This window comes from Ammospiza caudacuta, chromosome 1, assembly GCF_027887145.1.
Source record: "Ammospiza caudacuta isolate bAmmCau1 chromosome 1, bAmmCau1.pri, whole genome shotgun sequence".
Taxonomy (NCBI): Eukaryota; Metazoa; Chordata; class Aves; order Passeriformes; family Passerellidae; genus Ammospiza; species Ammospiza caudacuta.
In genome coordinates this window covers 111,490,728-111,512,992 of record NC_080593.1, presented here as the reverse complement: position 1 = coordinate 111,512,992, position 22,265 = coordinate 111,490,728, and the positions used below count along the sequence as shown (strand labels likewise).

The window sequence follows — 22,265 nt, the reverse complement described above, 5'->3', positions numbered from 1 at the left end:
AGTTTGAAAATTTAAAATTATGGTATTATCTGCTTCGCCCAAAGTATTCTGTATTCAGAGTAAATTAAGCAGCTATTTCTAAACTGAATGTTTCAGGTAACAAGCAAAAACGTAAGAATCATATCTATGAGAGCAACTGGAACAATTCACAAATATTGAAGAAAAATGAATGTGATGTTTTCATAATCTAACATTTTATAAAATTATAATAAATCTAGTAATTTTTCTGTATGAAAATTCAAAGATCTTCCACTAAAACCCCCTTTAAAATTGTGTCTTTATTATGAGTACTATTAATCATGTTTTTGAGTAGAGTCAAGAAATGTCAGTGAACAATCAAAAAAGCTGAATGAGAAGAAAATACATTCTTTTCCAAAGATACCTAAATAAGCATAATGGAAACTTCATTTTGTGCTTTGCACTGATTATTTTGTAGCCACAGTCATTATTTTCAAGTCATTAGCTTCATTAAACTAACTTTGCTTATGATTAGCCCTGTAAGTACAGTAATATCATATATATAAAGTTCTGGAACTTTTTTCTGAAGCACGAAACATGTATTTTAAAAAAATAAATTTCATTCATTGAATGGTAGTTTTTCAAGGAGCTAACTTTTAAATGGTTTCAGTCGGTGGTAAGAGATGGAAAGACTGTCCCCTTGTGGATAGGAATATGAGGAAAAGTGATACTGTAACTCACTGAGAGCAGCAGTAACCCCGGGTATTTGGAGTCTCATTAGGAATTTGGCTAGAATCCTGCCTTGCGCATGGCTCATAAATCAACACTCGAATGTACAAAATGCTATAGAGAGCCTTTTTATTGAAATTGGTTGGCCTGACAGACAGCAGAGGGTAGAGACTGAGCTAATGTAGCATCCTTGTTAACACCATCACTCCAGGCTCACATGTAAATCTAAGTGCTGCAGGCAGCTGCAGCATTGCCTGCCTTTGAAGAAAGCTATTTTGAGAAGGACAACCTCAGAGCAGGCAATCGAGAAGGCTCCACAGCAAAGACAAAGCCTTAAGGAGTATCTGTAAAGCAGTGTGCTGCCCACATGCATGCACTTGTCTGTGCCTGCTGATGTTACATTATCTGTGTTGGAGTTCCCCTACCCACACCACCACCTCTGACCCATGAGAAATAGCAGAAGATGCCAGCACCTGATCTTCCCTCAGATTCGGGATAAACAATGGTAACTTCAAATTTCCGCATGGGAAAGCAGAACTTCACAGGGCTGCTGAGATAGCAGGGGATCTTTCTCACAGGAAATGTTCTGGTTTATGAAATCCACTCCTTCCCTACTGCAGACAGTTACAGCCTGCCAACACGTTCTTCTTGTTTTGCCTTTATGAAGAATTTTCTTTCAGTTACCTCAACTGCAAGAATTTTCTGAAATATCATTAGAACACTCACAAGTTTTGGTTTAGCCATATTCATGGTCAGTGTGTATGTATCTCCTCACTATATTCTTTATTTTATACAGCTTTTTTTGCCTGCTTTTAGTTGAATCCCTGGCAAACAGTAGGCATATTCCCCCCTAGCCTTTATTTTGTTGAATCAAGCAAGCCACATGCCTGCTGCTTTATTGTACAAGTCAGGCTCCCAAAACACCTTCATAATGTGAGATGTCACCTGAAAGTGTCCTGTGGGCTCAACTTTTTCCAACAGTTGCTCAATTATGTATTAAGAGTCCTCAATACACAACCTTACTCTGTCCCTAATGGAAACACTTTAACTGATGCCTTTTTTTCTAGCATTGGGGTTTTTGCACGTTTCAGAGATCATTCCTAAAAAGCCCACCAAACTCAGCAGTTGATTTCATCTGTTGTTTCCTACTCCTTATTTCTCAGCCTGTCACAAAAATTCTCATTTTTCCAGCAATGAAGGAAATGTTACTGAGAAAAAGGTTGATGACATCCTTTGGAGATTTTCTACTACAAAGTCCTAAAGCTAACCAAGACCAAGCTGAGGTGCAGGTTGGTGTGGGGGGTGAGGGAGACATAAACCTGAAATAATACTTGGCCTTTGATAAGGGGACATTTGTGGAGTCAGCATCCCTGGAGGTACTTAAGAGGCGTCTGTATCTGGTCCTGGTGATAGAGTTTAGTGGTTTGGGGGTTACAGTGGCAGTGCTGGGTTGATGATAGGGCTGGATGACCCCAAAGGGCTCTTCCAACCTTGATGGTCCTGCTTTTGTCATTCTGAATCATGCTAGGTGGAGCTCACTGAATCTTATATTGTCCTCCACAGAAATCCAATGTGTCACATCTACAGCTCTGATACATAAAGTCATCAAGTTGTTGCTTGAAGGGTTGAAGGTGAAATCCCATGGGAAGTCATTGCAGGCCTAGATAGACACAAATATTTGCAAACATACATTAGCACTTTTCATTCAAATATATCCTGTTTCTAAATTTATGACACTGGATGAGTTCCCTGCCCATGCTGGCAAATAGCTACGGCCTTATAATCTGGACAATGTGGGATTCTGGCAAAAAAAATATCCAGACACACGTGCAGCAAAACTACACTGCTGATATGGGGTTTTTTGGTTTGGGCTTTGTGTATGTGTGTGTGTTACAGGTCACTTTGACTGTCAGATGACAATAAATTAAAAGTGAAAAAGAGGAAATTCTTAAAACCTGTTTCCCCTGCCTCTGACCTAATGCTAGGAAGCAATGTGAAACCAGACTGTTTATTTCCGTACTTCACGGGGGAAGCGTCATGGGGGTTATGGAAGTTCCCCGCTTCCTCCCTGGTGATGAAACTTCTTTAAAAAACAACAAAAAAAGGGGAGTATCTTTGCATAATTTCATAACGCGGGCGCGGGGCAGTGGCTGGCGCTGAGGTGGCTCCGAGCCCGCTCCCGCCCCGCCCCGGCGCGGCCCGGCCCGGCCGGCACTCGGCGCCCGCCATGGCGAGGCTGGGCCCGGCCGCGGAGTCGCGGCCGCTGCTGGTGAAAATCGTGATGGCCGGAGAGTCCTGCGTGGGGAAGACCTCCATCGTGCGCAGGTACATCGAGCCCGGCTCGCCTCCCGCCGGTTCTCCCGCCACTTCGTACATGGCCACGATCGGTGAGTGCCCGCCTGCTCCGTGCGCCTCCCCCCGCCTCGCTGCCGCCCCTCGCCCTCCCCTCCCGGTGCCCGCGGCTGGCACTCGCAGGACCGGCGCTGTCAGGACGTGTCAAACCTCCGGGCGCTGAGTTGTGCAGGTCTGCAGCCGCCTCCAGCGGCTTAAACCTTTGCCGGGGTGTCAGGACGTGTGTCACGCTGGCTCCAGAGCCACTGCCAAGAGCTGGCTGGTTACACTGTCCTTGCTGCTCGTCTGGGCGTTGGGAACCTGCTCCTGGGGTAAACTTTTGAAGACTTGTTCCTTCTTACTGCCCACTGAGGCCCTGCTGCTGTACATCGGTGCAGGTGCAGAGAAAACCGTACAGAGCCCCGGATCAGCTAGGCTGGAAATGGCCTCTGGTCACATCGGGACCAACCTGTGACCAAACACTGCCATGTCAAACAGGCCGTTCACTGAAAAGTTGGAAATAACAACCAAGAGTTAAACACCTCCAGGGTGACTCCACCACGTCCCTGGGCAGCCCATGCCAATGTCTAATCATGCTTTTTGTGAAGAAATTCTTCCTAATGTCCAACCTAAACCTTCCCTGGCACAGCTTGAGGCTAATTTCTCTTGTCTTGTCACTTGTAGCCTGAGAGAAGAGGCCGATCCCCATCTGGCTACAGCCTCCTTGCAGGTACCAACCTCAGAGAGGTGTCAGATGTCAGTAAAAAGAGCCCATTTCATCAATATTTCAGGCTAGAAAGGACTTTGTGTTTATAATTTTAATAGCTTAAGGATATCTTCTACTGTAGTTAGCAGCGTGCATGATGATTAAAGCAGAGCTGTTGCAATGATGGAAATCATTAACCCTGCCAGACCATGTCTGTTCTGTGCTGGCATGCTGCAGCTGGTGGGTGATGGGGAGCTCCCCACTGCCCTGTCCATGTGCTGAAATCCTTGTCTCCAGCATGAAGATGTGTTTTATGAGCACAGTGGTATGATTTGCTGTGGACATTTTCCCAAATCCTCATTGGGAAATTTTGATTTTTAAGAGTTTGTGTGTAAGAATATTTTTTTCTTTTATTAGATTTGATTTGATTTTGAAGAAAAAAACTAAATTATGCCAGGAAATTGTGTATTACTGCATTTGGAATATGCATAGTTCATTTACACATCTTTCAATCTGGAAGGAGTTGTCATAGTGGAATTAAATACCAGACAGTAGCTGTGGCAGTAGTTGGTTCAGGGAATACTTAATGTACACAAGATGATTTGACCTGCCCACATAAGAATGGCTGAACTTTAACCACTTTTTATTTTCTTGCCCTTTCTTACAAAGCAGTTTCTGATACCAGCACAGACAAAGAGGGAAGAGTGCAACAGTAAGGTCAGGAAATTGATCCTAATAATAGGCAACTTGTTGCCAGGCTTAGCAAGAAACCCCAAAGAATGGCTGTAAAAATAAATAACAGCTTTGTTGATGTGGTTTACATGGAGATTCCTGACCATGAGATGACTATTTTGAGATGTAATTTCTTTTACACCTGATTCAGTCCACTGCAGATTCAAAAAACTTTTATATGCTATTAAGTATGTATTTCCCAAGTTGTGACTTGAACTATTTCAAGGAATAGTGAAGATAATAGTTTTTGTGACAGTTTATGGACTAAGATTAATCTCTTTAGTTTCATTAGTGACACCTATTATTGAGATATTTAAAAACTTTTTTTTAAAAACGCTTATCTGGAATGTTAATGAATAATCCAAACATGGTATTTGCTACCTGAATATGTTTTTAAAGTTATTTCTGAAATACTGTGTTCCATTTAATTCCATTTTACCATGTGTTTTAGTGCTGGGACTTTGAAAACAAGTGGGATTATGCGTGGTGTCTTCCAAAAGAGTAATGTTGGAAGTGGAAGGTTCCTTCTTCCTGGAGACAGCTGCAATGGAGAGGATGCCCTAGAGATTGTAGCTCCTAGTGATGTAAAGGAAGAAGACACATAGTGTCTTTCTCAGTTTGTGATGTCTCCTTCCTCACTGTTGATAACCATTGGAATAAATAACTGGTTTTATTTGGATGCCTGCTTCATCAGGCGTCTCAGTCAAATGATTCCTTTCTGTTGTACAGCCTATTAAATGCTCAACTGCTCTCAGGTGATTTTTCAGTTCACCTGTCCAATTGAAACAGTGATTTGAGTAGAGGGAAGATTATCCTGACTGTGCAGTCTTGCAACTTCCTGAGTTCCCTGACAAGATCATGTGCCATCCCCTTCCTTGGTGGCAGAGGGTCATAGGCACAGAAGTTAAAAGGTTGTTGAAAGTCTCATTTTTATGTCATCATGAATCACAGATTTGTGTTACTAGGAGAGATCTTAGTGTTATTGCAAGGGAGAAAAAACCAGACAAGCATTTTGTAGTAGGCTCTGGTAGTTTCTAAAATTATGTATTCTATGAGAAAATGCAAAAGATACATCCACTGTAAACTTTCATTGAAAGATTTTAATGCAGCACTTAAATACTCAAGGCTGGGTGCCCTTCCTCCTCTTCAATGACATAGTTTGGAAAAATTATCAGCAGTTACAGTTTTCTAATTAAACTTACATGCATCATAAGGTGGATGCATTGTATTATGAATAGATTGTAAAGAATAAATGGTTTTGTTTAAACAATAGTATTGCTTATAAATTCATAGAGGTTTGTGAACAGCAGGACCTCCTTGTATACCAGTTAACAGAACTGTGATCTCACAGGCTGTGAGGTTATTTTGCTGTGTTATGGTTGCTGTATTCAGCACCTGTGTTTTCTGTGAGAAACATTTCTGCAGAGCTGTGAGTCCTCCCAAATCTGTTATAGTTGAAAGCGGTAAAACTTCAACATTTGGATTAAAAAGTCTATGTAGATTCCCAGATATTTACTTTAGAAGGGAATAAAGTAATCAACAAAAATGAACCATATTGAAGGTAAATGTGCTTTGTGTTAAGAATGCCAGTAGCAATCCACATACTAATTTTTTTTAACAAAACTGGATATTTTTGTCACTCTTTGTTTTACTAACAAACCATCTTATCCAATGAGTTTCTTTTTTCAGCAAACCAGGAATTATCAGTACTTGTGACTGCTCAGACATGTCTCTTCAGGCATTGCTTGATGTGTTCAGAAAAGAATCTGATGCAAGTAATGCACCAGCAACTAGGAGGGGTTAAATATGGGTTAGGAGTAACAGGAGTAACAACCCACCACATCTCACTGAGCCCTTGCCCAGTTTGGGCACAGGAGCTGCTAGGAACTGCTTCCCTGTTCCTGGAGTTGGAGATGCTGTATGACAGGCAGTGGGCTGGGTAGAACCTGCACAAGGGCATTCACTACCCTCTGCCCATGTTTTCACTCTTGTGTCCTGCTAAGCTACTCAAACTTGCATTTTCTTTGGATAGGCATACGTTATTGAGCATTTTCTGTTGGGAGCCCACCAACTCTTTTTGGGTGCAAAGTGTTCTGTGATTTTCCAAGCCAGCTGCAAAAGACCTCTTTGAAGAGGACTTCTGCAGTTGGCCAGAGGGAGGGAAGAGAGGGGCATTTCACAGCTGAATTACCCTGTGGCTCACTATTTTTATGCTTTCTAGATTTAATTGTCTTTAAGGTGCTTCAGTCCTAGTATGGGCATTATTTACTCTTTGGAATATAAAGAAAATAAATTTTCATGGCTATAAAAGTTGGAAATAACCAGAATTAGAGCTTGCACACAGCATCATTCCTTCTTGGTTTTATTTGACAGCTTAAAAGAAGCAAGTACATGCTGTTGCATTCCAATAACATTTATCTCAAGAGCTGTAATCAATGCTTGCTTTGTTATGTTGATCAGGTTATATACCAGGTAGGCCTTAAAAGCATCTGAAATCTGTGAGCTGTCTTTGGCATTGTGTATCTCATTTTTCTTTTCTGTCTTTCCAATTTGCTAAGTTTGCTGGAAATTTCATATAAAGACATGAACAATTCATGCATGCAGAACATATTGACTTCTGTTTTTCACTAACATTCATTGACCTTTTAGGTCAATAAATTTTGAAGTTGACTTAAGAAGTCAATATGCCTGATTTTAATTTAGATTAAGTTTTAGTCTGATTCAGCACTCTGCTTCCCTTTTTACAATTTTTTAAAAAAAGCTTATAGCAATTTATTATTAAAATGTATGTCAAATAAGAACTTTTCCCTATATTTGTGGTAATCCCTGTCTGGAATATAATTTTTTGCTGTGTTCCCAATGCACCATTTGTAAGTGACATTCCAGCCTCCCAGTGTATACTCTGTCCCTCTCAACTGCTTCAACATCAATTGTAGAAAATAATGCAGATAATTAAACAAAACCATGTGAATTTCAGGAGCAAATGTTTTCCATCACGTTGGAATTTCACCTTACATGAGCAAATTTTACTTAAATCACATTTCCTTCTGACAATATTAGTTCCATCAAGGAAGCTTTGTGTAATACTAATTACCAATAGCAATTATATTATTTCGTCTTTCCTTTTCATTGAAGCTTCAATGAAAATTCATCAAGTGGAGGACATGATTATCATAATAATTTTTAAAATCCACCTCAAGTCCCTTACCACATACACACAAAAAAATGGTAATAGCATTGAAAGTGCATGTGAGTGCATGCATGTGAGAGTGTACTTGTCAAAATTTTGTGCACAATACATCTGTCAGTAAAAAGGAAGGGAGTATTTCCTCTCCATTTTTGGTTTGCTGCCATGGGCACTTTCCTTTGATAAAGTAATTTGGCTTGCACATTCTTACAGAAGTCAGTTCAGTGGTATCAACTTAAAATTTTTGTGATTTTTCAATCTGTTTGGTTCCTTCAAATGACATTACTACTGGTGTAAAGACAATGTCATTTTAAGTAGCTGTAGTTTGATCTTATGGAATTTTGCCCATACAGTATGGTCAGCTGTCACAATGTTACCTTAACTTCATTTACTATAATTGACAAAAGAAGCCCAATTGTTTTTCAGTGGGGGACAAAAGCAGTCATGGAAATTATCAAATGGTATTTCAAACAATGAAGTAATAGGAGAAACAATGCTTTACTCTGCAAAAATATGTCACTGTAAGATACCAGTGATAGCTGGCAGATTCTAATTTTAGAACTGGAACTTCAACAGCTCATAAATCTAGATATCATCTAACACATCTGGAGTACTAATTTGACAATTCAATAAAGGAAAACACTGTCAATCATAAGGAAAATATATTTGAGGAAGGATCTGTAGTGTACGTAGTGTGAATTGATTTTAAGTGTCAATGCTTGCTTTTAGCATTGGCTTTCTGGATCTGATTTAGCCTGTAGAGCCATTCCTCTTAATTTTGAATCAAATCCCATGTATGTTTGGCTTTGCATTTAATGTGTACAGGCCAGTCCTATTTCTGCTCATGTACACCTGGATATTTTTTTAGGGATTTGGAAGTAAGGACAGAAAAATTGTGTTGCACATGTGACAGCTGCTTTGTAAGCATTTTTACCTTCCCACTCATAGCTGCCATGCTCTTGAAAATTACCAGTGTATTTGCACAATGTGCTGCTGTGCATAGGCCATGAAACTGCTGTCATGTCCCTTGCCAATCCATGGTAATACTTAATTGTAGTTTCAGAGTATCTTCACCTTTGCTTTGACCTGCCCTTTCTTTGCTTGGTATTGGCATTGGTTTCTATTGTATTTGTGCAATGTATTGGCACTCAGTAGTGAATAATTTCCTTTTAAAGCTTCCATTTTGAGTGTATGTGGTTGGCTAGTTATTCTTTCTATGGTATTGTTCCTTTTCACTTTCTGTTTAAAATTGCATGATAACTAGAGTTAAAAAACAATCTTCAAAGAGAATCCATGTTATTATGAGAAATGTTACAGATTTTCCTTTTTTCTTCTAGGCATTGATTTTAAAGTAAAGCCAGTAATGTTTAATGATACAAGAGTGAAACTTCAAATATGGTAAGTTTTAATTAGTATCACAAAAGAAATGAACTAAATTGCATTGTGACGTGAAAAATCTCATCTACTTTGAATTGTGTGACTTCATAATGTGCAGTTGCTCCTACTAGAAAATTTTAAAAATTGAATTTAGCCTGGGAGAGTATTATTTTTTTGCAACAACTAATGTACATTAAAAAGAGGGCTGTCACCGGGTTGCATTAGCAATAAAACTTGCAGCATGCAAACAAGTGCAGGTCTGTGATCCCTTTGAAGTGTATTTAATTGTGTAGGAGCATTGAGGAAAGTGACAAAGCAAGAAGATGTTACATTTCATTGCCCATCAAATATATGTTCAAAAGGGTCAACAAGAAAAATTACTTTTGATAAGAGGAATCTTTGGGAATGTGCACTCTTTATGGTTTTGAAATTTTTCTAAAGGTTATGTAGAGCTTCTGACACCTGGCTCTCCAGGCATCTAGTACTAAAGATTATCTCTATATACCAGTATTTAACTTGTCAAGGAGTAAATCTGTGTACGAATTATCTGACCAGTATTTGATCTGCACTTATTTCATCTCAGGCTTTAATGCAAAAATAATAGAGGCTTGTTTATAGTTTTCTTAAGGCATAATTCATAGAATCACAGAATATGCTGAGTTGGAAGGGAACCATCAGGATCATTAAGTCTGACTTCTGGCCTTGCACAGGGCACCAAGAATCACACCGTGTGCCTGAGAACATTGTTCAAATGCTTCTTGAACTTTCGTCATGGTCAATAGGTGACAAAGGTTTTTCTCTGGGTGAAAAACCTTTTCCTGATAGCCAGCCTGCCTGCCCCTGACTCAGCTTCAGGCCATGTCCTCAAGTCCTGTCACTGGTCATGAGAGTGAAGAGATTGGCACATGCCCCTCTGCTTCCCCTTGTGAGGAAATTGGACTGCAATGAGGTCTCCCTTCAGTCTCCTCCAGGCTGAACAAACCAAGTGACCTCCAAGACTCCTTGTATGGCTTCCCCTGTTATCATGGCTCTCCTTTGGATTCTCTCTAAGAGTTTAATGCCTTTTTTATATTGTGGTATCCAAAACTGCCCCCAGCACTTGAGGTGAGGCTGCCCCAGTGCACAGAGCAGGACAATCCGCTCCCATGCCTGGCTGGTGCTGTTGTGCCTGATGCACTGCAGGACATGCTTGGCCCTCCTGGCTGCCAGGGCACTGCTGGTTCAAATTGCCAGTGACCAGGACCCCCAGGTCCCTTTCTGCAGCCCTGCCTTCCAGCAAGTCATTCCCCAGTCTGCACACAGAACCAGGATTGCCCCATCCCAGGTGCAGAACCCGGCACTTGCCCTTGTTAAACTTTGTGCAGTTGGTGATTGCCCAGTCCTCTCATTTGTCCAGGTCTCTCTGCAGGGTCTCTCTGCTCTGGAGGGAGTCAACAGCTTCTCCCAATTTAGTATCTTTGGCAAACTTGATGTCCCTTTGAATCCTGCATCCCAGTGGTTAATGAAGATGTTGAAGAGCAGTGGGCTGAGGATGGAGCCCTGCAGAACCCCACCGGTGACCAGACCCCAGCCTGATCACCCCATTCACTGTAACCTTTGTCCCCAGCCTGTGAGCCAGCAGCTCACCCATCACTGAGCGTGGCTGTCCAGCTCTGTGCTGGACATTTGGTCTGGAGGGTACTGTGACAGACAGTACCAAAAGTTTTGCTGAAGTTCAATGAGATCGTATCTGTTGGCTTTCCTAGATCAACTAGGTGGATTACCATTCTAGAGAAGGAAGTCAGGTTCAACAAGCAGGACTTCGGCATGCTGTGCTGTCTGTGGCCAGTGACTGTGTTGTCGTGCAGGTTTATCTCACAGAATAATATTTTTCATTATTTTACTGGGCACTGAAGTGAGACTGACAGGCCTGTAGTTTCCAGGGTCTTGCCCTTCTTGAAAACTGTGACAGCTTTACCCAGCTTCCAGTCAGCTGGGACCTCTCCAGACTCCCAAGACTGCTTAAAAACCAAGGGAGGCTTTGTGATGACATCAGCCAGCTTTTTGAGAATTCTCAGATGAATTCCATCAGGCCTCATGGGTTTGCAGGGATTCAGCTGGAGAAGCAGAACAATTTCAGGATCAACTGGGTGTTGATCATTCACACAGTCATGGTCCTCCAGCTCAGGGTGCTGAGACCCCCTTGGTCTGTCAGAGCTGTGTTGAAGACAAAGAATACATTAAACACCTCTGCTTGTCCATGTCCCTCTAGGTGAGGTGATCATTCTCATCCTGTAAAGAGCTCATGTTATTTCTACACTGCCTTTTGCCATTCATATATTTGAAAATAATTTTTGTCTCCCATGTTTCTGCCAGCTTCAACTCCACACAGAGTTTCTCCCTACATGGCAGACAGAATCTCTGTATTCTTTCCATGTCACCTGACTTTGCTTCCACTGGCCATGCACCTTCCTTGGTAATTTTATTTCCCATCAGGTTTCACTCATGCCAGTGATGTCATGTCTCTGGGACTGGGACAAAGCTTGGAGCTTGTCTCATTTGTTCCTCTTGCTTGGTGTAGTAGTGTAGAAACATTTCAGGGATGGTGCTTTGTAGCCAACATCTCCTGAAGCAGATTGAGGGATCCCATTTGTCTTTGTTTCCTCAAGTTTTGGCATTACATGTAAGAATGAGCATATCCTTATATTTTATGGCTTTTCCCAAAACCTGTCTTCCATCTAAACCAGGTTGTTGTTTGTATCACAGTTGAGAAAGGGGTTGTCAAAATATAGGGATGTCATCTGACATCTTATCTTTTTATCACCTGAATTATTTATATAAAGAAGGAATGGTGGACTTGACATTACTCTCAGGTTTCAGCCACTGGCTTGGCTTCCCTAGTAGGGCTGTATCATACAGAATGAATTTCCAGTGTATTCCTTTTAATTGCTATATCTGGCACCCAGATTTTCTGTCATCCGTGTTTTTTCTTTTTCCTTTCATGTTAGAGTACGTAATTTAAAATTTGAACAATACTCCTTAAAGTAAAGTAATCTTTTTTGGGGGTTCTGCAGTCTGATAATCTCTTTTTTGTTTGTTCGTTTGTTTGTATGTGTGTGATTTGTCACAATTTCCTTCAGGGATACTGCTGGCCAGGAACGGTTCCACACACTTAGTACCAGCTATTTCCGTGGTGCACAAGGCTTTGTTCTCGTATACGACATCACGAATCTGAAGAGTTTTCAAAGTATAACAATCTGGATAAATGACATATATGAGGTAAATATATCTGTCAGCAATTGATCACTAAATGAAGGTAATTAATGTGTCATTTTAAACGACTGCATGAGAGGTATTCTTGTTCCTGTATGTTTCTAATCAGAATTTCTTGCATTTAACTCAGCACACAGTATGATAGTAGAATTACTGTCATCTGAAACTGGAACATGGTTTACATTTAGGCAAGCCCATGTTGATGGAGGAATGTTTTCTGAAGTACTTCTAAAACATAGCTTCCAGTCCCTCTTTGTGCATGCTGTATTGTGGTGCTCTCATCACTGGTGTGGCTATGCATAGATATCTGCACGAGCTCATCCTGGGATTTTAATTAGATTCCATATCAAAATTCTGTATCACAGCCAGTGATTTCCCTTTCCTAATTTCATTACTTCAGTGTAGTTACCTCATCCCAAGATCAAAGGAATTAAATATCCTCTTTGTCCTTGCTGCATATTCCTGGAGAGGATGGTTTCAAGAGGGAGGAAGTGGGGTGGGAGGCTGTTTGGTTAGCTCAGCTGCTCGTGGTGCTGCAGTCAGGAATACGTGCTTTCATGTGACATGGGAAGTGATTCAACAGCACATGGCTGCCAGACAGGGTATGTGTTCCACTGGAGCTTGTCTGAGCCCTCTGTGCTTCGCTCTGACTTCCTAATGTGGTAGAAAACTAACACAGCAAAAGAAGCTGAGTGGTTTTTCTGCTCTATTAGTGAGTTTGAAAGGCTCATAGAAAGGTCTGACACTTACTGGAGCTGCAGGAGGGTAAACCAGTAAGAGTGGGAAGACCAGAAGATGAGTGTCTGGAAACAGTGTGAAGGGACTGGGCAAGCCCTTAGACAGGAGATCATTCAGCTGACTCTAACCCTGTATTCCAAGTCTTTTTTGGTAGGTCTCTCTGAATGTGTTCTCTATTAGGTAGAGGCAAGGCAGTTTTAGACTAGAATAGTTCAGCTGTAAGGGACCTTCAATGATCATCTAGTCCAGGTGCCCAACCACTTAAGCACTGACCAAAAGTTAAATTATATTATAAAGAGCATTTTCCAGATGCCTCTTAATTTGGCTTGGGGAATTGACCATCTCTCTAGGAAGCCTGTTCCAGTGTTTGACCACTGGCTTAGTAAAGAAATGCTTCCCAATGTCCAGTCTGAATATCCCTGGCACAACCTGGAGCCATTCCCATGTGTCCTGTCTCTTGATACCTGGGAAAAAAGATCAGTATCATTCTCTCTACTTTCCCTCCTGAGGAGGCTGTAAGGAGCAGTGGTATTGCCCCTCAGCAGTAGCACAGCAGTTTGTAGTTAGTATGTTTGTGGAAGGTGGTGTAAGAATACAAGCAAGGTAGTGCTCTCCATTGATCAAAATCAAGTAAAGTTTAAGGCAAGTTTTTTAATACTCTTGTGATTTGGTGGGGATGGATGGGAAAGGAGGCTTTTCATCTTGGGAAAGGGGGCTTGAAATAAAACCATCAAATGCATTATTTTCTCCCTTCACAGCCTCAGTATACAGCTGAATTAATGAATTACACATGATCATATATCTAATAGTATATATATGGGATATCTTATACCCTTAGGAAAACATTACATGCACATTATCTCATTTTTAAAAACATTACTCTGGTAACCTAGTAAATCATTGTTCTTGACCTTAGAGGCATCTTAAAAGTCTTAGTGGTAACAAAGCCTAACTTCAGTAGTGTGTTACAAAGGAGATTCAATGACACAATATTCTTATTGGCTTGTCTGCACAAACTTTAAACTAACACATCTGTTTTTTACTTTTTTAAAAAAAGCATGCGCCTTTCTTCTGTTGGCCAAACAAAAGTCACAGCCAGATATGCCACTGGTTGTACAGTTTCATGGCTAACATAGATTTAGCTCAGCAAACAGTATGATAGGAATTTTACTGTTACCTGAAACTGAAAATGTAGATTACCTGCATATATCCTTTTCTGTCTGTCTAGCTATCATCCATCTATCCATCTGTCTGTCTGTCTGTCTATCTATCTATCTATCTGTCTTTCAACATAGAATATTGTTCTGGCTTCACACTGGCTCCAGTGGGGTCATATTGTCCCGTCATCTTCAATTAGATTAACAGGGTGATTGGATCAGTGGCCTACAGTGCACAGCCATAACCAGCAAGAAGGTATCAGGGCTGTATGGCCAGGGTGGAGGGAAGGATGAGAGTAGCTCCTGTGGCCACCATGAAGGTTTAGATCTGATTGAGTCAGTCAGGAAATGACACTTGCACAGGCCTGCTCCCTGTGACATTTTAAAAGCTCTCGTGTAAATGTACTCAAGGTATTGAAACTTAGACTGTTTAATCTTAAAGTACCTTCAGATTTTAAGAATCTGAAGGTACTTACAGAAGTACCTTCAGATTCTTAAAATCTGAAGGTACTTCTGTAAGTTTAAAGTTTAAAAAATGGAAAAATACTCAGTCTAAAACAATTTCTAGGAATGTAAATTGCATGATTGATTGTACCAATCTCAAAACCAGCAATTAGTGTTGTAATAGAGCTAGATAGTAATAAAAAATTTAATTTAGTCCTAGTGGGATATCAATTTCTGAAGTGTCTTGGTGAAAATATATGGGGCTATTCATTGCAAAAGAAATGTTTTTAAGCAATAACTGTTAAAAGACAGGGCATTTCATGAAAATTAATTACTTCCTGGAGGTTGGTGACATTCCTTGCACTTGCTTTGGTCTGTGAATGTAAACCAGTATTTAATTCCCTACAAATACCCAAAATTAAAATGACTGTTGCCACAGCACCATTTAAATTATGCAAGTGTAGAAAAAATAAATAAGTTTTTAAAAGGGAAACAGAGAGAATCCAGACTTCACTAAATACCAGACTAATAGGTGTAAAGCTTGCACCTGAACCAGTCAAACAGGAATTTTGGAGGCTATTCAGTTATTACATTATGCTCTCATTTTTTGGTTCTTTGCACATAAAGATTTTAAAACAGAAAGTTTTTAAAAAATCTGTTCAGTGTGCTAAGCCATTTTTGCAACAGTTGAAAACAACAATCCAAGCAATTTAGTATTCTTAAAAACTCCCATTGATTTTATAAAAACTGGCCAGTCAGTGCAATTACAATCAGATTACCAGTAATGTTCTCATTATATTTCAGTTAGTTTAAGTGTGGAATACAGCAGCTTCACTATTAAAAATGAATTATTGTCCAAGGAAGTACAAGACACAAATATGCTTCCATGTCTGTATTGCTGTAAAATTTGAATTCAGAACTAGGGGGAACTAAGTAACATATCTGTACTTTTTAAAAGCTTGCTAGAAAAATATACTCAGACACAGATTAATATTTTAGGATGTTACTAGCAAGTCCAATATAGGAATATTGGATTTGTAATGCATTCATTAGGAGCATGGTAATTGCAGGAAGATAACTTTGGAACCTGAAACCATTCTTTATTTGTATAATTGCAGGTTATGTCCAAATTGTGAAAGTGTTCATCCTGCTGACCTGGCTTTTAGCTACTGTATGCACCTGCTCTGAAAGGCTGATGCTGCTTGGCCTTTGAAAATTAAATAAGCAGCTGTGTACCAAATCATTTTGCAGAAAACAGTTTTTTTCCAGGGTATTTTGAACAAGATTCCAGCTAACATTGGCAAAAGGTTCCTCACAACAGAGTGGCTCAAATGTTCAAATAGGTGCCCAGAGAGGATCACTTAAAGGAGGCACTTAAAACCCCATTCAACAAGGCCTTGAGCAACCTGACAACCTGACCTGATTTTGAAGTTGGCCCATCTTTGAGTGGAAGACTAGACCAGCTAACTTCAAGAAGCTAGCTAGAAGTTAGCTTCTAGAAGCTAGCTAGAAGTTGGCAAGTTTTCCTTGCCAGCTAAATCACTTCATTAGCTTCTGGGTCTCCAAAAATGGCTGACATAGATGGTAGGTCATACTTTACTTCTAAATACCTTGAATTGGTTTTAATTGTGCTAGTCTCCTGATGTGGCCATCAAGGTGGCAATACCAGCTCCTAATAATTATCTCTGTGTTGGAAATTGTTTGCTATCACAGAATTTTCTGCATGAAGAAGATAATTTTCTTTTCTTGAGCAAGTCTTGGTGACAATAGTTTAGTGTTTTTTTAATACATTAACTTTCTATTTGTCCTACCTGAAGGAGTGATCCCTCAACCAGGATATGAACTGTATGAATTATTGAGTTGCTCTCATTTCCGCACAGTGGCCTTTTTTGGTTTGGTTCCTCTGGTGCATTTGGGAGACTAGACTGTATTTCAGCATCATACTTAAATAAAAGCAGCACAGCAAACTGCTTTACAAGTTTGCAAATTAGTTTGACTAGAAACTCTTCTCAGTTTTTCTTCCTCTGGTGGGAAAGCTTGATGTCAAAAGAATGAACTGTCCCAGTTCATAGATAGGTTTGTTGTTATGGCTCTGATTAGAACTTCTTGCTCTTGTAATTTTATTAAATTGGTTTGTCTGTAGTCCTGGGTTTGGGATAAATTGGTTTATATCTAATACATTCTAAATTTACTAGTAGACAAGTAAATTTGATCAGTCATTTATTTCCACCGAAGTCCTGGAAACCAGGCATTTGTAATTGAGGTCATAAGGTAGCACTTAGGAAAATATGTGGGAAGAGACATGTTTGGCAATCCTAATATGAACACTGCTCATGTGATGCTTTCATGAGGACATGAGGACAATCTATTTCTAACAAATTGTTTTTCATACTGCAAAGGGTAGGTTTCTAGTGTCATTGTCTAATGAATAAGAAGATGAAGTTTCCCAGTTTTATGGCCTGCTCCAGCTCTGCCTTCATCTTGATATTTGACCATGTACATCTTCTTCAAATGTGAAAAGCTATATTTCTTCCTCAAATACAGACTATTTAAGAATTCCCATAGTTTATTTGTCAGGTATGGGTTCTCAGTTTCACTGTTTGGACCTACAGACAAACTTCTGTTGCCTTCTCAAACTGTAATTAATGAGTATCAATATCAAGCAGCCCTTCACAGCTACACACTGGAGATGCAGTGAAGGGACAATGTGGTGTTCTGGAAGATGTATCCCTGGATAGATAGCTTTATACAAGGCGCTCATAATCGTCATGGGAAGTTTGCTGCAGGGGAGGTTGGGATCGTTCTTGGTAGGTCTGTGTTCACCATTTAAGAAGTGAAGGGATAGTTTCTTCCAGTAGTCTCTAAGTACAGATATGGTGTAGTTTTCTCATAGAAAAGGTATCTGCTACTTTTCATACGCACATAAATTCACAGCACTTCTGGAAAATAAAATCTGTAGGAATAAAAGACCTGACATTTGAAAAAAACCCCACCCAAATCCCCAGATAAATTATATACACAAGGAATGAGCAAGATATTTTCGCTTTTGCATTTTTGATTTCTGTGAATAGCCTCATAGTGAGGTTGTGTATTTCCCTGGCTGGGTGGACATTAAGCAGTGGGGTGAAGGGCATGGGTGGGTGGCCCCTGTCAGCAGTGTGCTACAGAGGCTGTGGGACTGTGATGTGAGTGTCCAGTGTTCGAGTCCAGGATGTGGCACTGCTCAGTTTGATGCTCTGCTGCTGCTCCCTCCCGTGGCCACTGCTCAGAGCAGCCTGGCTCCTGCTGCTGCCACATCCAGCTGGCTGGGAACCCAGTGGGTAAAAAACCCTTCTGCCAAAACATGGTGGCTCCAAGCTGTGAGAAATACTTGAGAAGACTTGGTCAGTCTCAGTAAATCTCTTGGCTCCATTTTTTTCAGAAAAATACAGTGATGATGTTTTCCTTCTCAAAATATAGTACTGTAGGTATTCTCCAGGTTCAGATTATATTTGTTTTAACTTTCAGTAAAATGTGAACTTTGAAATGTTAAAATGCAAAGAAAAGCTGAGGGAGTGAACCAAAAATTGGCATTTTTTGAGATACTGGAGTAAAACTTTATCTGGAAAAAAAATATTTCTGTCTTGATGAAATTGATGATTTTTAATAGTACTTTTCCATAATATGGGGGGAAAATGTTTCCTGAGTCTATGAGCTTATTCAGTGCTGACTTGCATAATAGAATTTTAACTGTAAAATAGCCTTCATCTTTTTAGCTATAGATTTTGCATTTGGAAAGCTTATTCCTGACCTATAAATAATAGAGCATGAAAATATACAGCAAGCTTTTGGAAGCACTGAATAGCCATATTTTTGGACAGTTGAAATCAGTGTATCTGTGCAGTTTTTATGCCAGCTGAGCACATGGTAAAACTTCTGCCTAGACATATTGATTTAATTTTTTAAGACGTCCTACATAATCAGTTTTCAGAATTTAAAATGGACATAATTTTGACTAACAGTCTTCAGTTTTCTAAATGCATGAAACTGCAAGATACCATCTTTAAAAAAGGAGAACCGTAAGTGCTTTGGTGGAGGATCCAGACAAAGTGAAAATACATTAATACATTGTATTGATGTAGAAACAGCAGTTATTTGCAGAAATAAATACTTTGTGATTGGTAGTAGTAATAAATACTCCCTGAAAGGCCTGGTACCTCAAACCTCATTTAAATGTTGTTATTGTTTGAAGCTGTTTAGAAAGAACATTCCTACTGCAAAAATTTGTGCTGTTAATACAGAAATTAAGCTACAGAATTAATTTAGTTGGTTTGTGCATGCAGTATAAAAATATTTCCCTCTAGACATTAACTTCGCAGTGAAGTCAAATGTCACTTGTAAAACCTTCATCAACCTTCAGTATACTTCCAAATTAAAGGTTGATTACATAATGAGATTTAATTTTCTATTTAGCCTATTTTGGGACTGATATATGTGGTTTTATGTAGGAGAGCCACTGATTTTAATGAGTGAAGCTTCAATGCATTCCGAAACAGCCAATGTTTTGGTCTATTAATCCAGGTTAGAATACTTCATTATTTTAGGCCTCTACTTTGTACTCTTATGAAGTTTACTTCATTTTAGTAAATTGTAGGTATGAAATAAGTCTAGATGATTCTAAGAGGAGAATGGAATAAGAAAAAAGAAACAGTGTCCTTTAATATTAAATTTTGCCTACTGATGAAGTCTTCAAATTGTTATGAAAGTAGAAACAGACTAAAAATAGTGCTCTCTCATCCTTTAATGAATAGAGGTTTTTCTGTGTATGGTTGTAGGGGATTTTGTCTTATAGCAAATTTACAAAAGTTAAGCATTTGACAGAGATCAGAGATTTCATCAAAGTCCCTGTAGAGAGATCTGCAGCCTGAGACCAGGCCTTTTGAGTCATCAGGGAAGCTGTGGGAGCATGTACCTCCAGAATAAAAGCCATGGCATCAACTACAGTAGCTTCAATTGTTTTTAGATTGAGACCCTCAGTGTCCTCCATTTAAGTACCAAAAGCAGTTTTAAATGTTATGATTTTCACAATGAATATCAGTTTTCAAATTCCACATGCTGCTGCAGAATTATTCCCTTTTCTTGTCATTATTCCAGTCACGTAGAATTACAATGACTTATCTTAAAATAACACTGATGTGAAAAACCCAGTGCATTTCACAGTCATCAAGCATGCGAGTGGATTAGAGGAACAGAGAAGGAGACAAGGTCAAAAAGGTAGATTTTTCTTCCTTTTGAAATCAATGAGGTTTTAAAATTTTACTTCATTAAAATCTATTGCCTTCTTCCTAGTGTCTTGGAATAATCAGACTTTTATGTTGAGTTTGAACACTTTGAAAGTAATTTTACTGTCTGTGTGCAAAAGTGAAGCACAGAGAGGTGCTCTTTCAGGTGCAGCAAATTCCTTCCCTTTTACTTGTGAGTGCTGGATGTAGAGCAGAGTCATATGCTAATCCATGAATCTATTACTTTTAGTAGGGCAGTGTCTGTGAATTCGGGGCATTTCCAGTCACTTTGTAGCCTCTAGCTGGAGCATTCATCAGAAGATGGTGCCCATGCACCATATACTTTATATCTCATGAAAGAGGTTGGAAATTATACGTGGCACTTCCAAGTAGCTTTTTCCTGCTCTTTGCATTCTTGCTGTTTTCCTCCAAATCCCAATAAGTGGTGGAAAATGTTTGCACATACGAAGGTCATGAGAGAATTTAGCCTTTGCTTTCAAGGAAATGGAGTGCTGAAGGTTAGTGTGAACTTTAGGTGAAGGGCTTTTTTTGTTTGCTTTTTTCTTACTTGACATTTATTAATGCTGGTTCTCTTTTAGAAAGCAGGTGATGAAGTGGACGTAATACTGTTGGGCAACAAGTGTGATAAGGAGTCAGAACGGGTAGTTCCAAAACAGAAAGGAGAAAAGGTATCTTTAGTACTTTCTTTGGGTCCTCCTGAGTTTCTTAGTATGTGACTGAGCTATTAAACTGAAAATGATAAAAAGCTCCTGAATTCCAAAAGTTCTATTAGGACTTGGCTCTAGAAGAACAGTTGTGAAGTTCTAGAGAGCTAGAAATACATTAAGATTCCCTGATCTCTTCAGAATACCAATTTTTCTTTTAAAGGTTAAAATGGACTTAAAAGTTTTAGATGTTACAACAGAAATCTTATATAGACTGCATTTTCAGAGTACTGTGGTAATGTAGAATATTAGAATGAAATACATTCTGCATACTTTTTCTGATACCACCCATCAGTGAAAGAACTATTTTGGCAGCCTATTTTTGGCACTTTGCAAAGTGATCTGCATTGTCTCTTAAAAAGCCTTGAATAAGACTGGACAAATACTGAACATCCAGCTCCCCAAAATTGTGTTTGTGACATATAATTGACTCTATTGCAGTAGAGTTTCTAGCTGCTGATCATGGGTGGGGGTAAAACTTAATAAGTGGGGAGTGCTGTTCTAAGGCGAACAGCAAAAGTCTCTCACTGAGAGCCAGTGAGGAAATTCAGAGGCCATGCTATGACAGAAGAAACTGGAATAATAATTAAATATTGCAGCACAGCGTGTCCTATATACCAGTAAATTTTGCTGCTGCAAAGTGTATGCATGTGTTCTCTGGAACTTGGAATTAGCCCTCCTGTTATGCTTTCAGGCATAGTGAGTGAAGCATGATGTCTCATGTTTAAAGAAAAACACACTCATAGCTTCTTGCCAATTATATAATCCCAGATTAGGAAACTTTAAAAAAATAAGATCAACTTTTGGACCGCATTGCACTCCTAAGAGTTCACAGTTCACATGCAAGATGCTTTCAGTGTTAATGTACCCTATCTGTGTACAAGGAATAATGATTTTTCCTTATAATAATAATGATAATATTTTTGCTGAAAAATACACATTGTAGTCTCACACAAAAGATGCACTGTCAGAAACCGAGAGAGTCACTGGATGCATGTGCACCAGAGGGCAGTAGTAGGGTTTTGCTTAGGGTATTAACCATGACATTTTCTGACTTCTGGGTCCTTAACCATGCAACCAAAATTCCTCTTGATGTAGTATTTTTTTTTTTTTTCCAGAAAGAAATCATTACCTCCTCCCCAGTGAGTCTGCTTTCTAGATTTCGCCCGTGTTTTGAGTCAAGGCAACTCTTCTGTTATAATACTTCTTCTTTTAATATGATTTAAAAGTGCTAAAGGATCTGACTGAATGTGCTGGAGAAAGATTTGTTAGCAGAGAGAGAGACAGTAATTGTCCTTCCACTCTAAAGAAGAAAATATCCTAATTAAGAGGGGAAACAGTTTGATTCTAACTTTGACAAATAATAGTTTGTAGTTACATATTTCATATTATCCTGATAGAATGAGCTTTAAGTGTTGTTCTGTTCAGTCTCTTGCACAGAAGAACTCTAGGTTCCCTGGGAATCTCATAATCTATATTGGCATTTCTGTAAAAATCTGTTAAACTGAGTGGCTGTCATGTACAATTTCATTTCAGTTTAATGCTGAGAAATTATTCTGTTGTTTCTTTTTGCTCAAAATCATGTAATAATTCATTTTGTACAAACTTATGTAATTGTGATCACTCAGAAATTGAGATATTTAATTTTAACACTATGAAGTATAATTT

General features: G+C 39.4%; 1 protein-coding gene across 2 annotated transcripts in view; it reads left to right on the top strand.

Moving 5' to 3' along the window:
- Positions 1 to 2,868: 2,868 nt before the first annotated feature.
- The window catches only part of LOC131563850 (ras-related protein Rab-10-like), a 32,128-nt gene continuing 12,731 nt past the window's right edge, over positions 2,869 to 22,265 (top strand). The window contains exons 1-4 of one of the 2 annotated variants that reach the window (XM_058814032.1): positions 2,869 to 3,074; positions 8,981 to 9,041; positions 12,140 to 12,278; positions 20,472 to 20,561. In XM_058814032.1, the coding sequence (XP_058670015.1) occupies positions 2,915 to 3,074; positions 8,981 to 9,041; positions 12,140 to 12,278; positions 20,472 to 20,561 (450 nt within the window). In that variant the 5' untranslated portion in view covers positions 2,869 to 2,914. The remainder of the gene's footprint in view (positions 3,075 to 8,980; positions 9,042 to 12,139; positions 12,279 to 20,471; positions 20,562 to 22,265) is intronic. The other variant, XM_058814040.1, reaches the window with a different exon arrangement.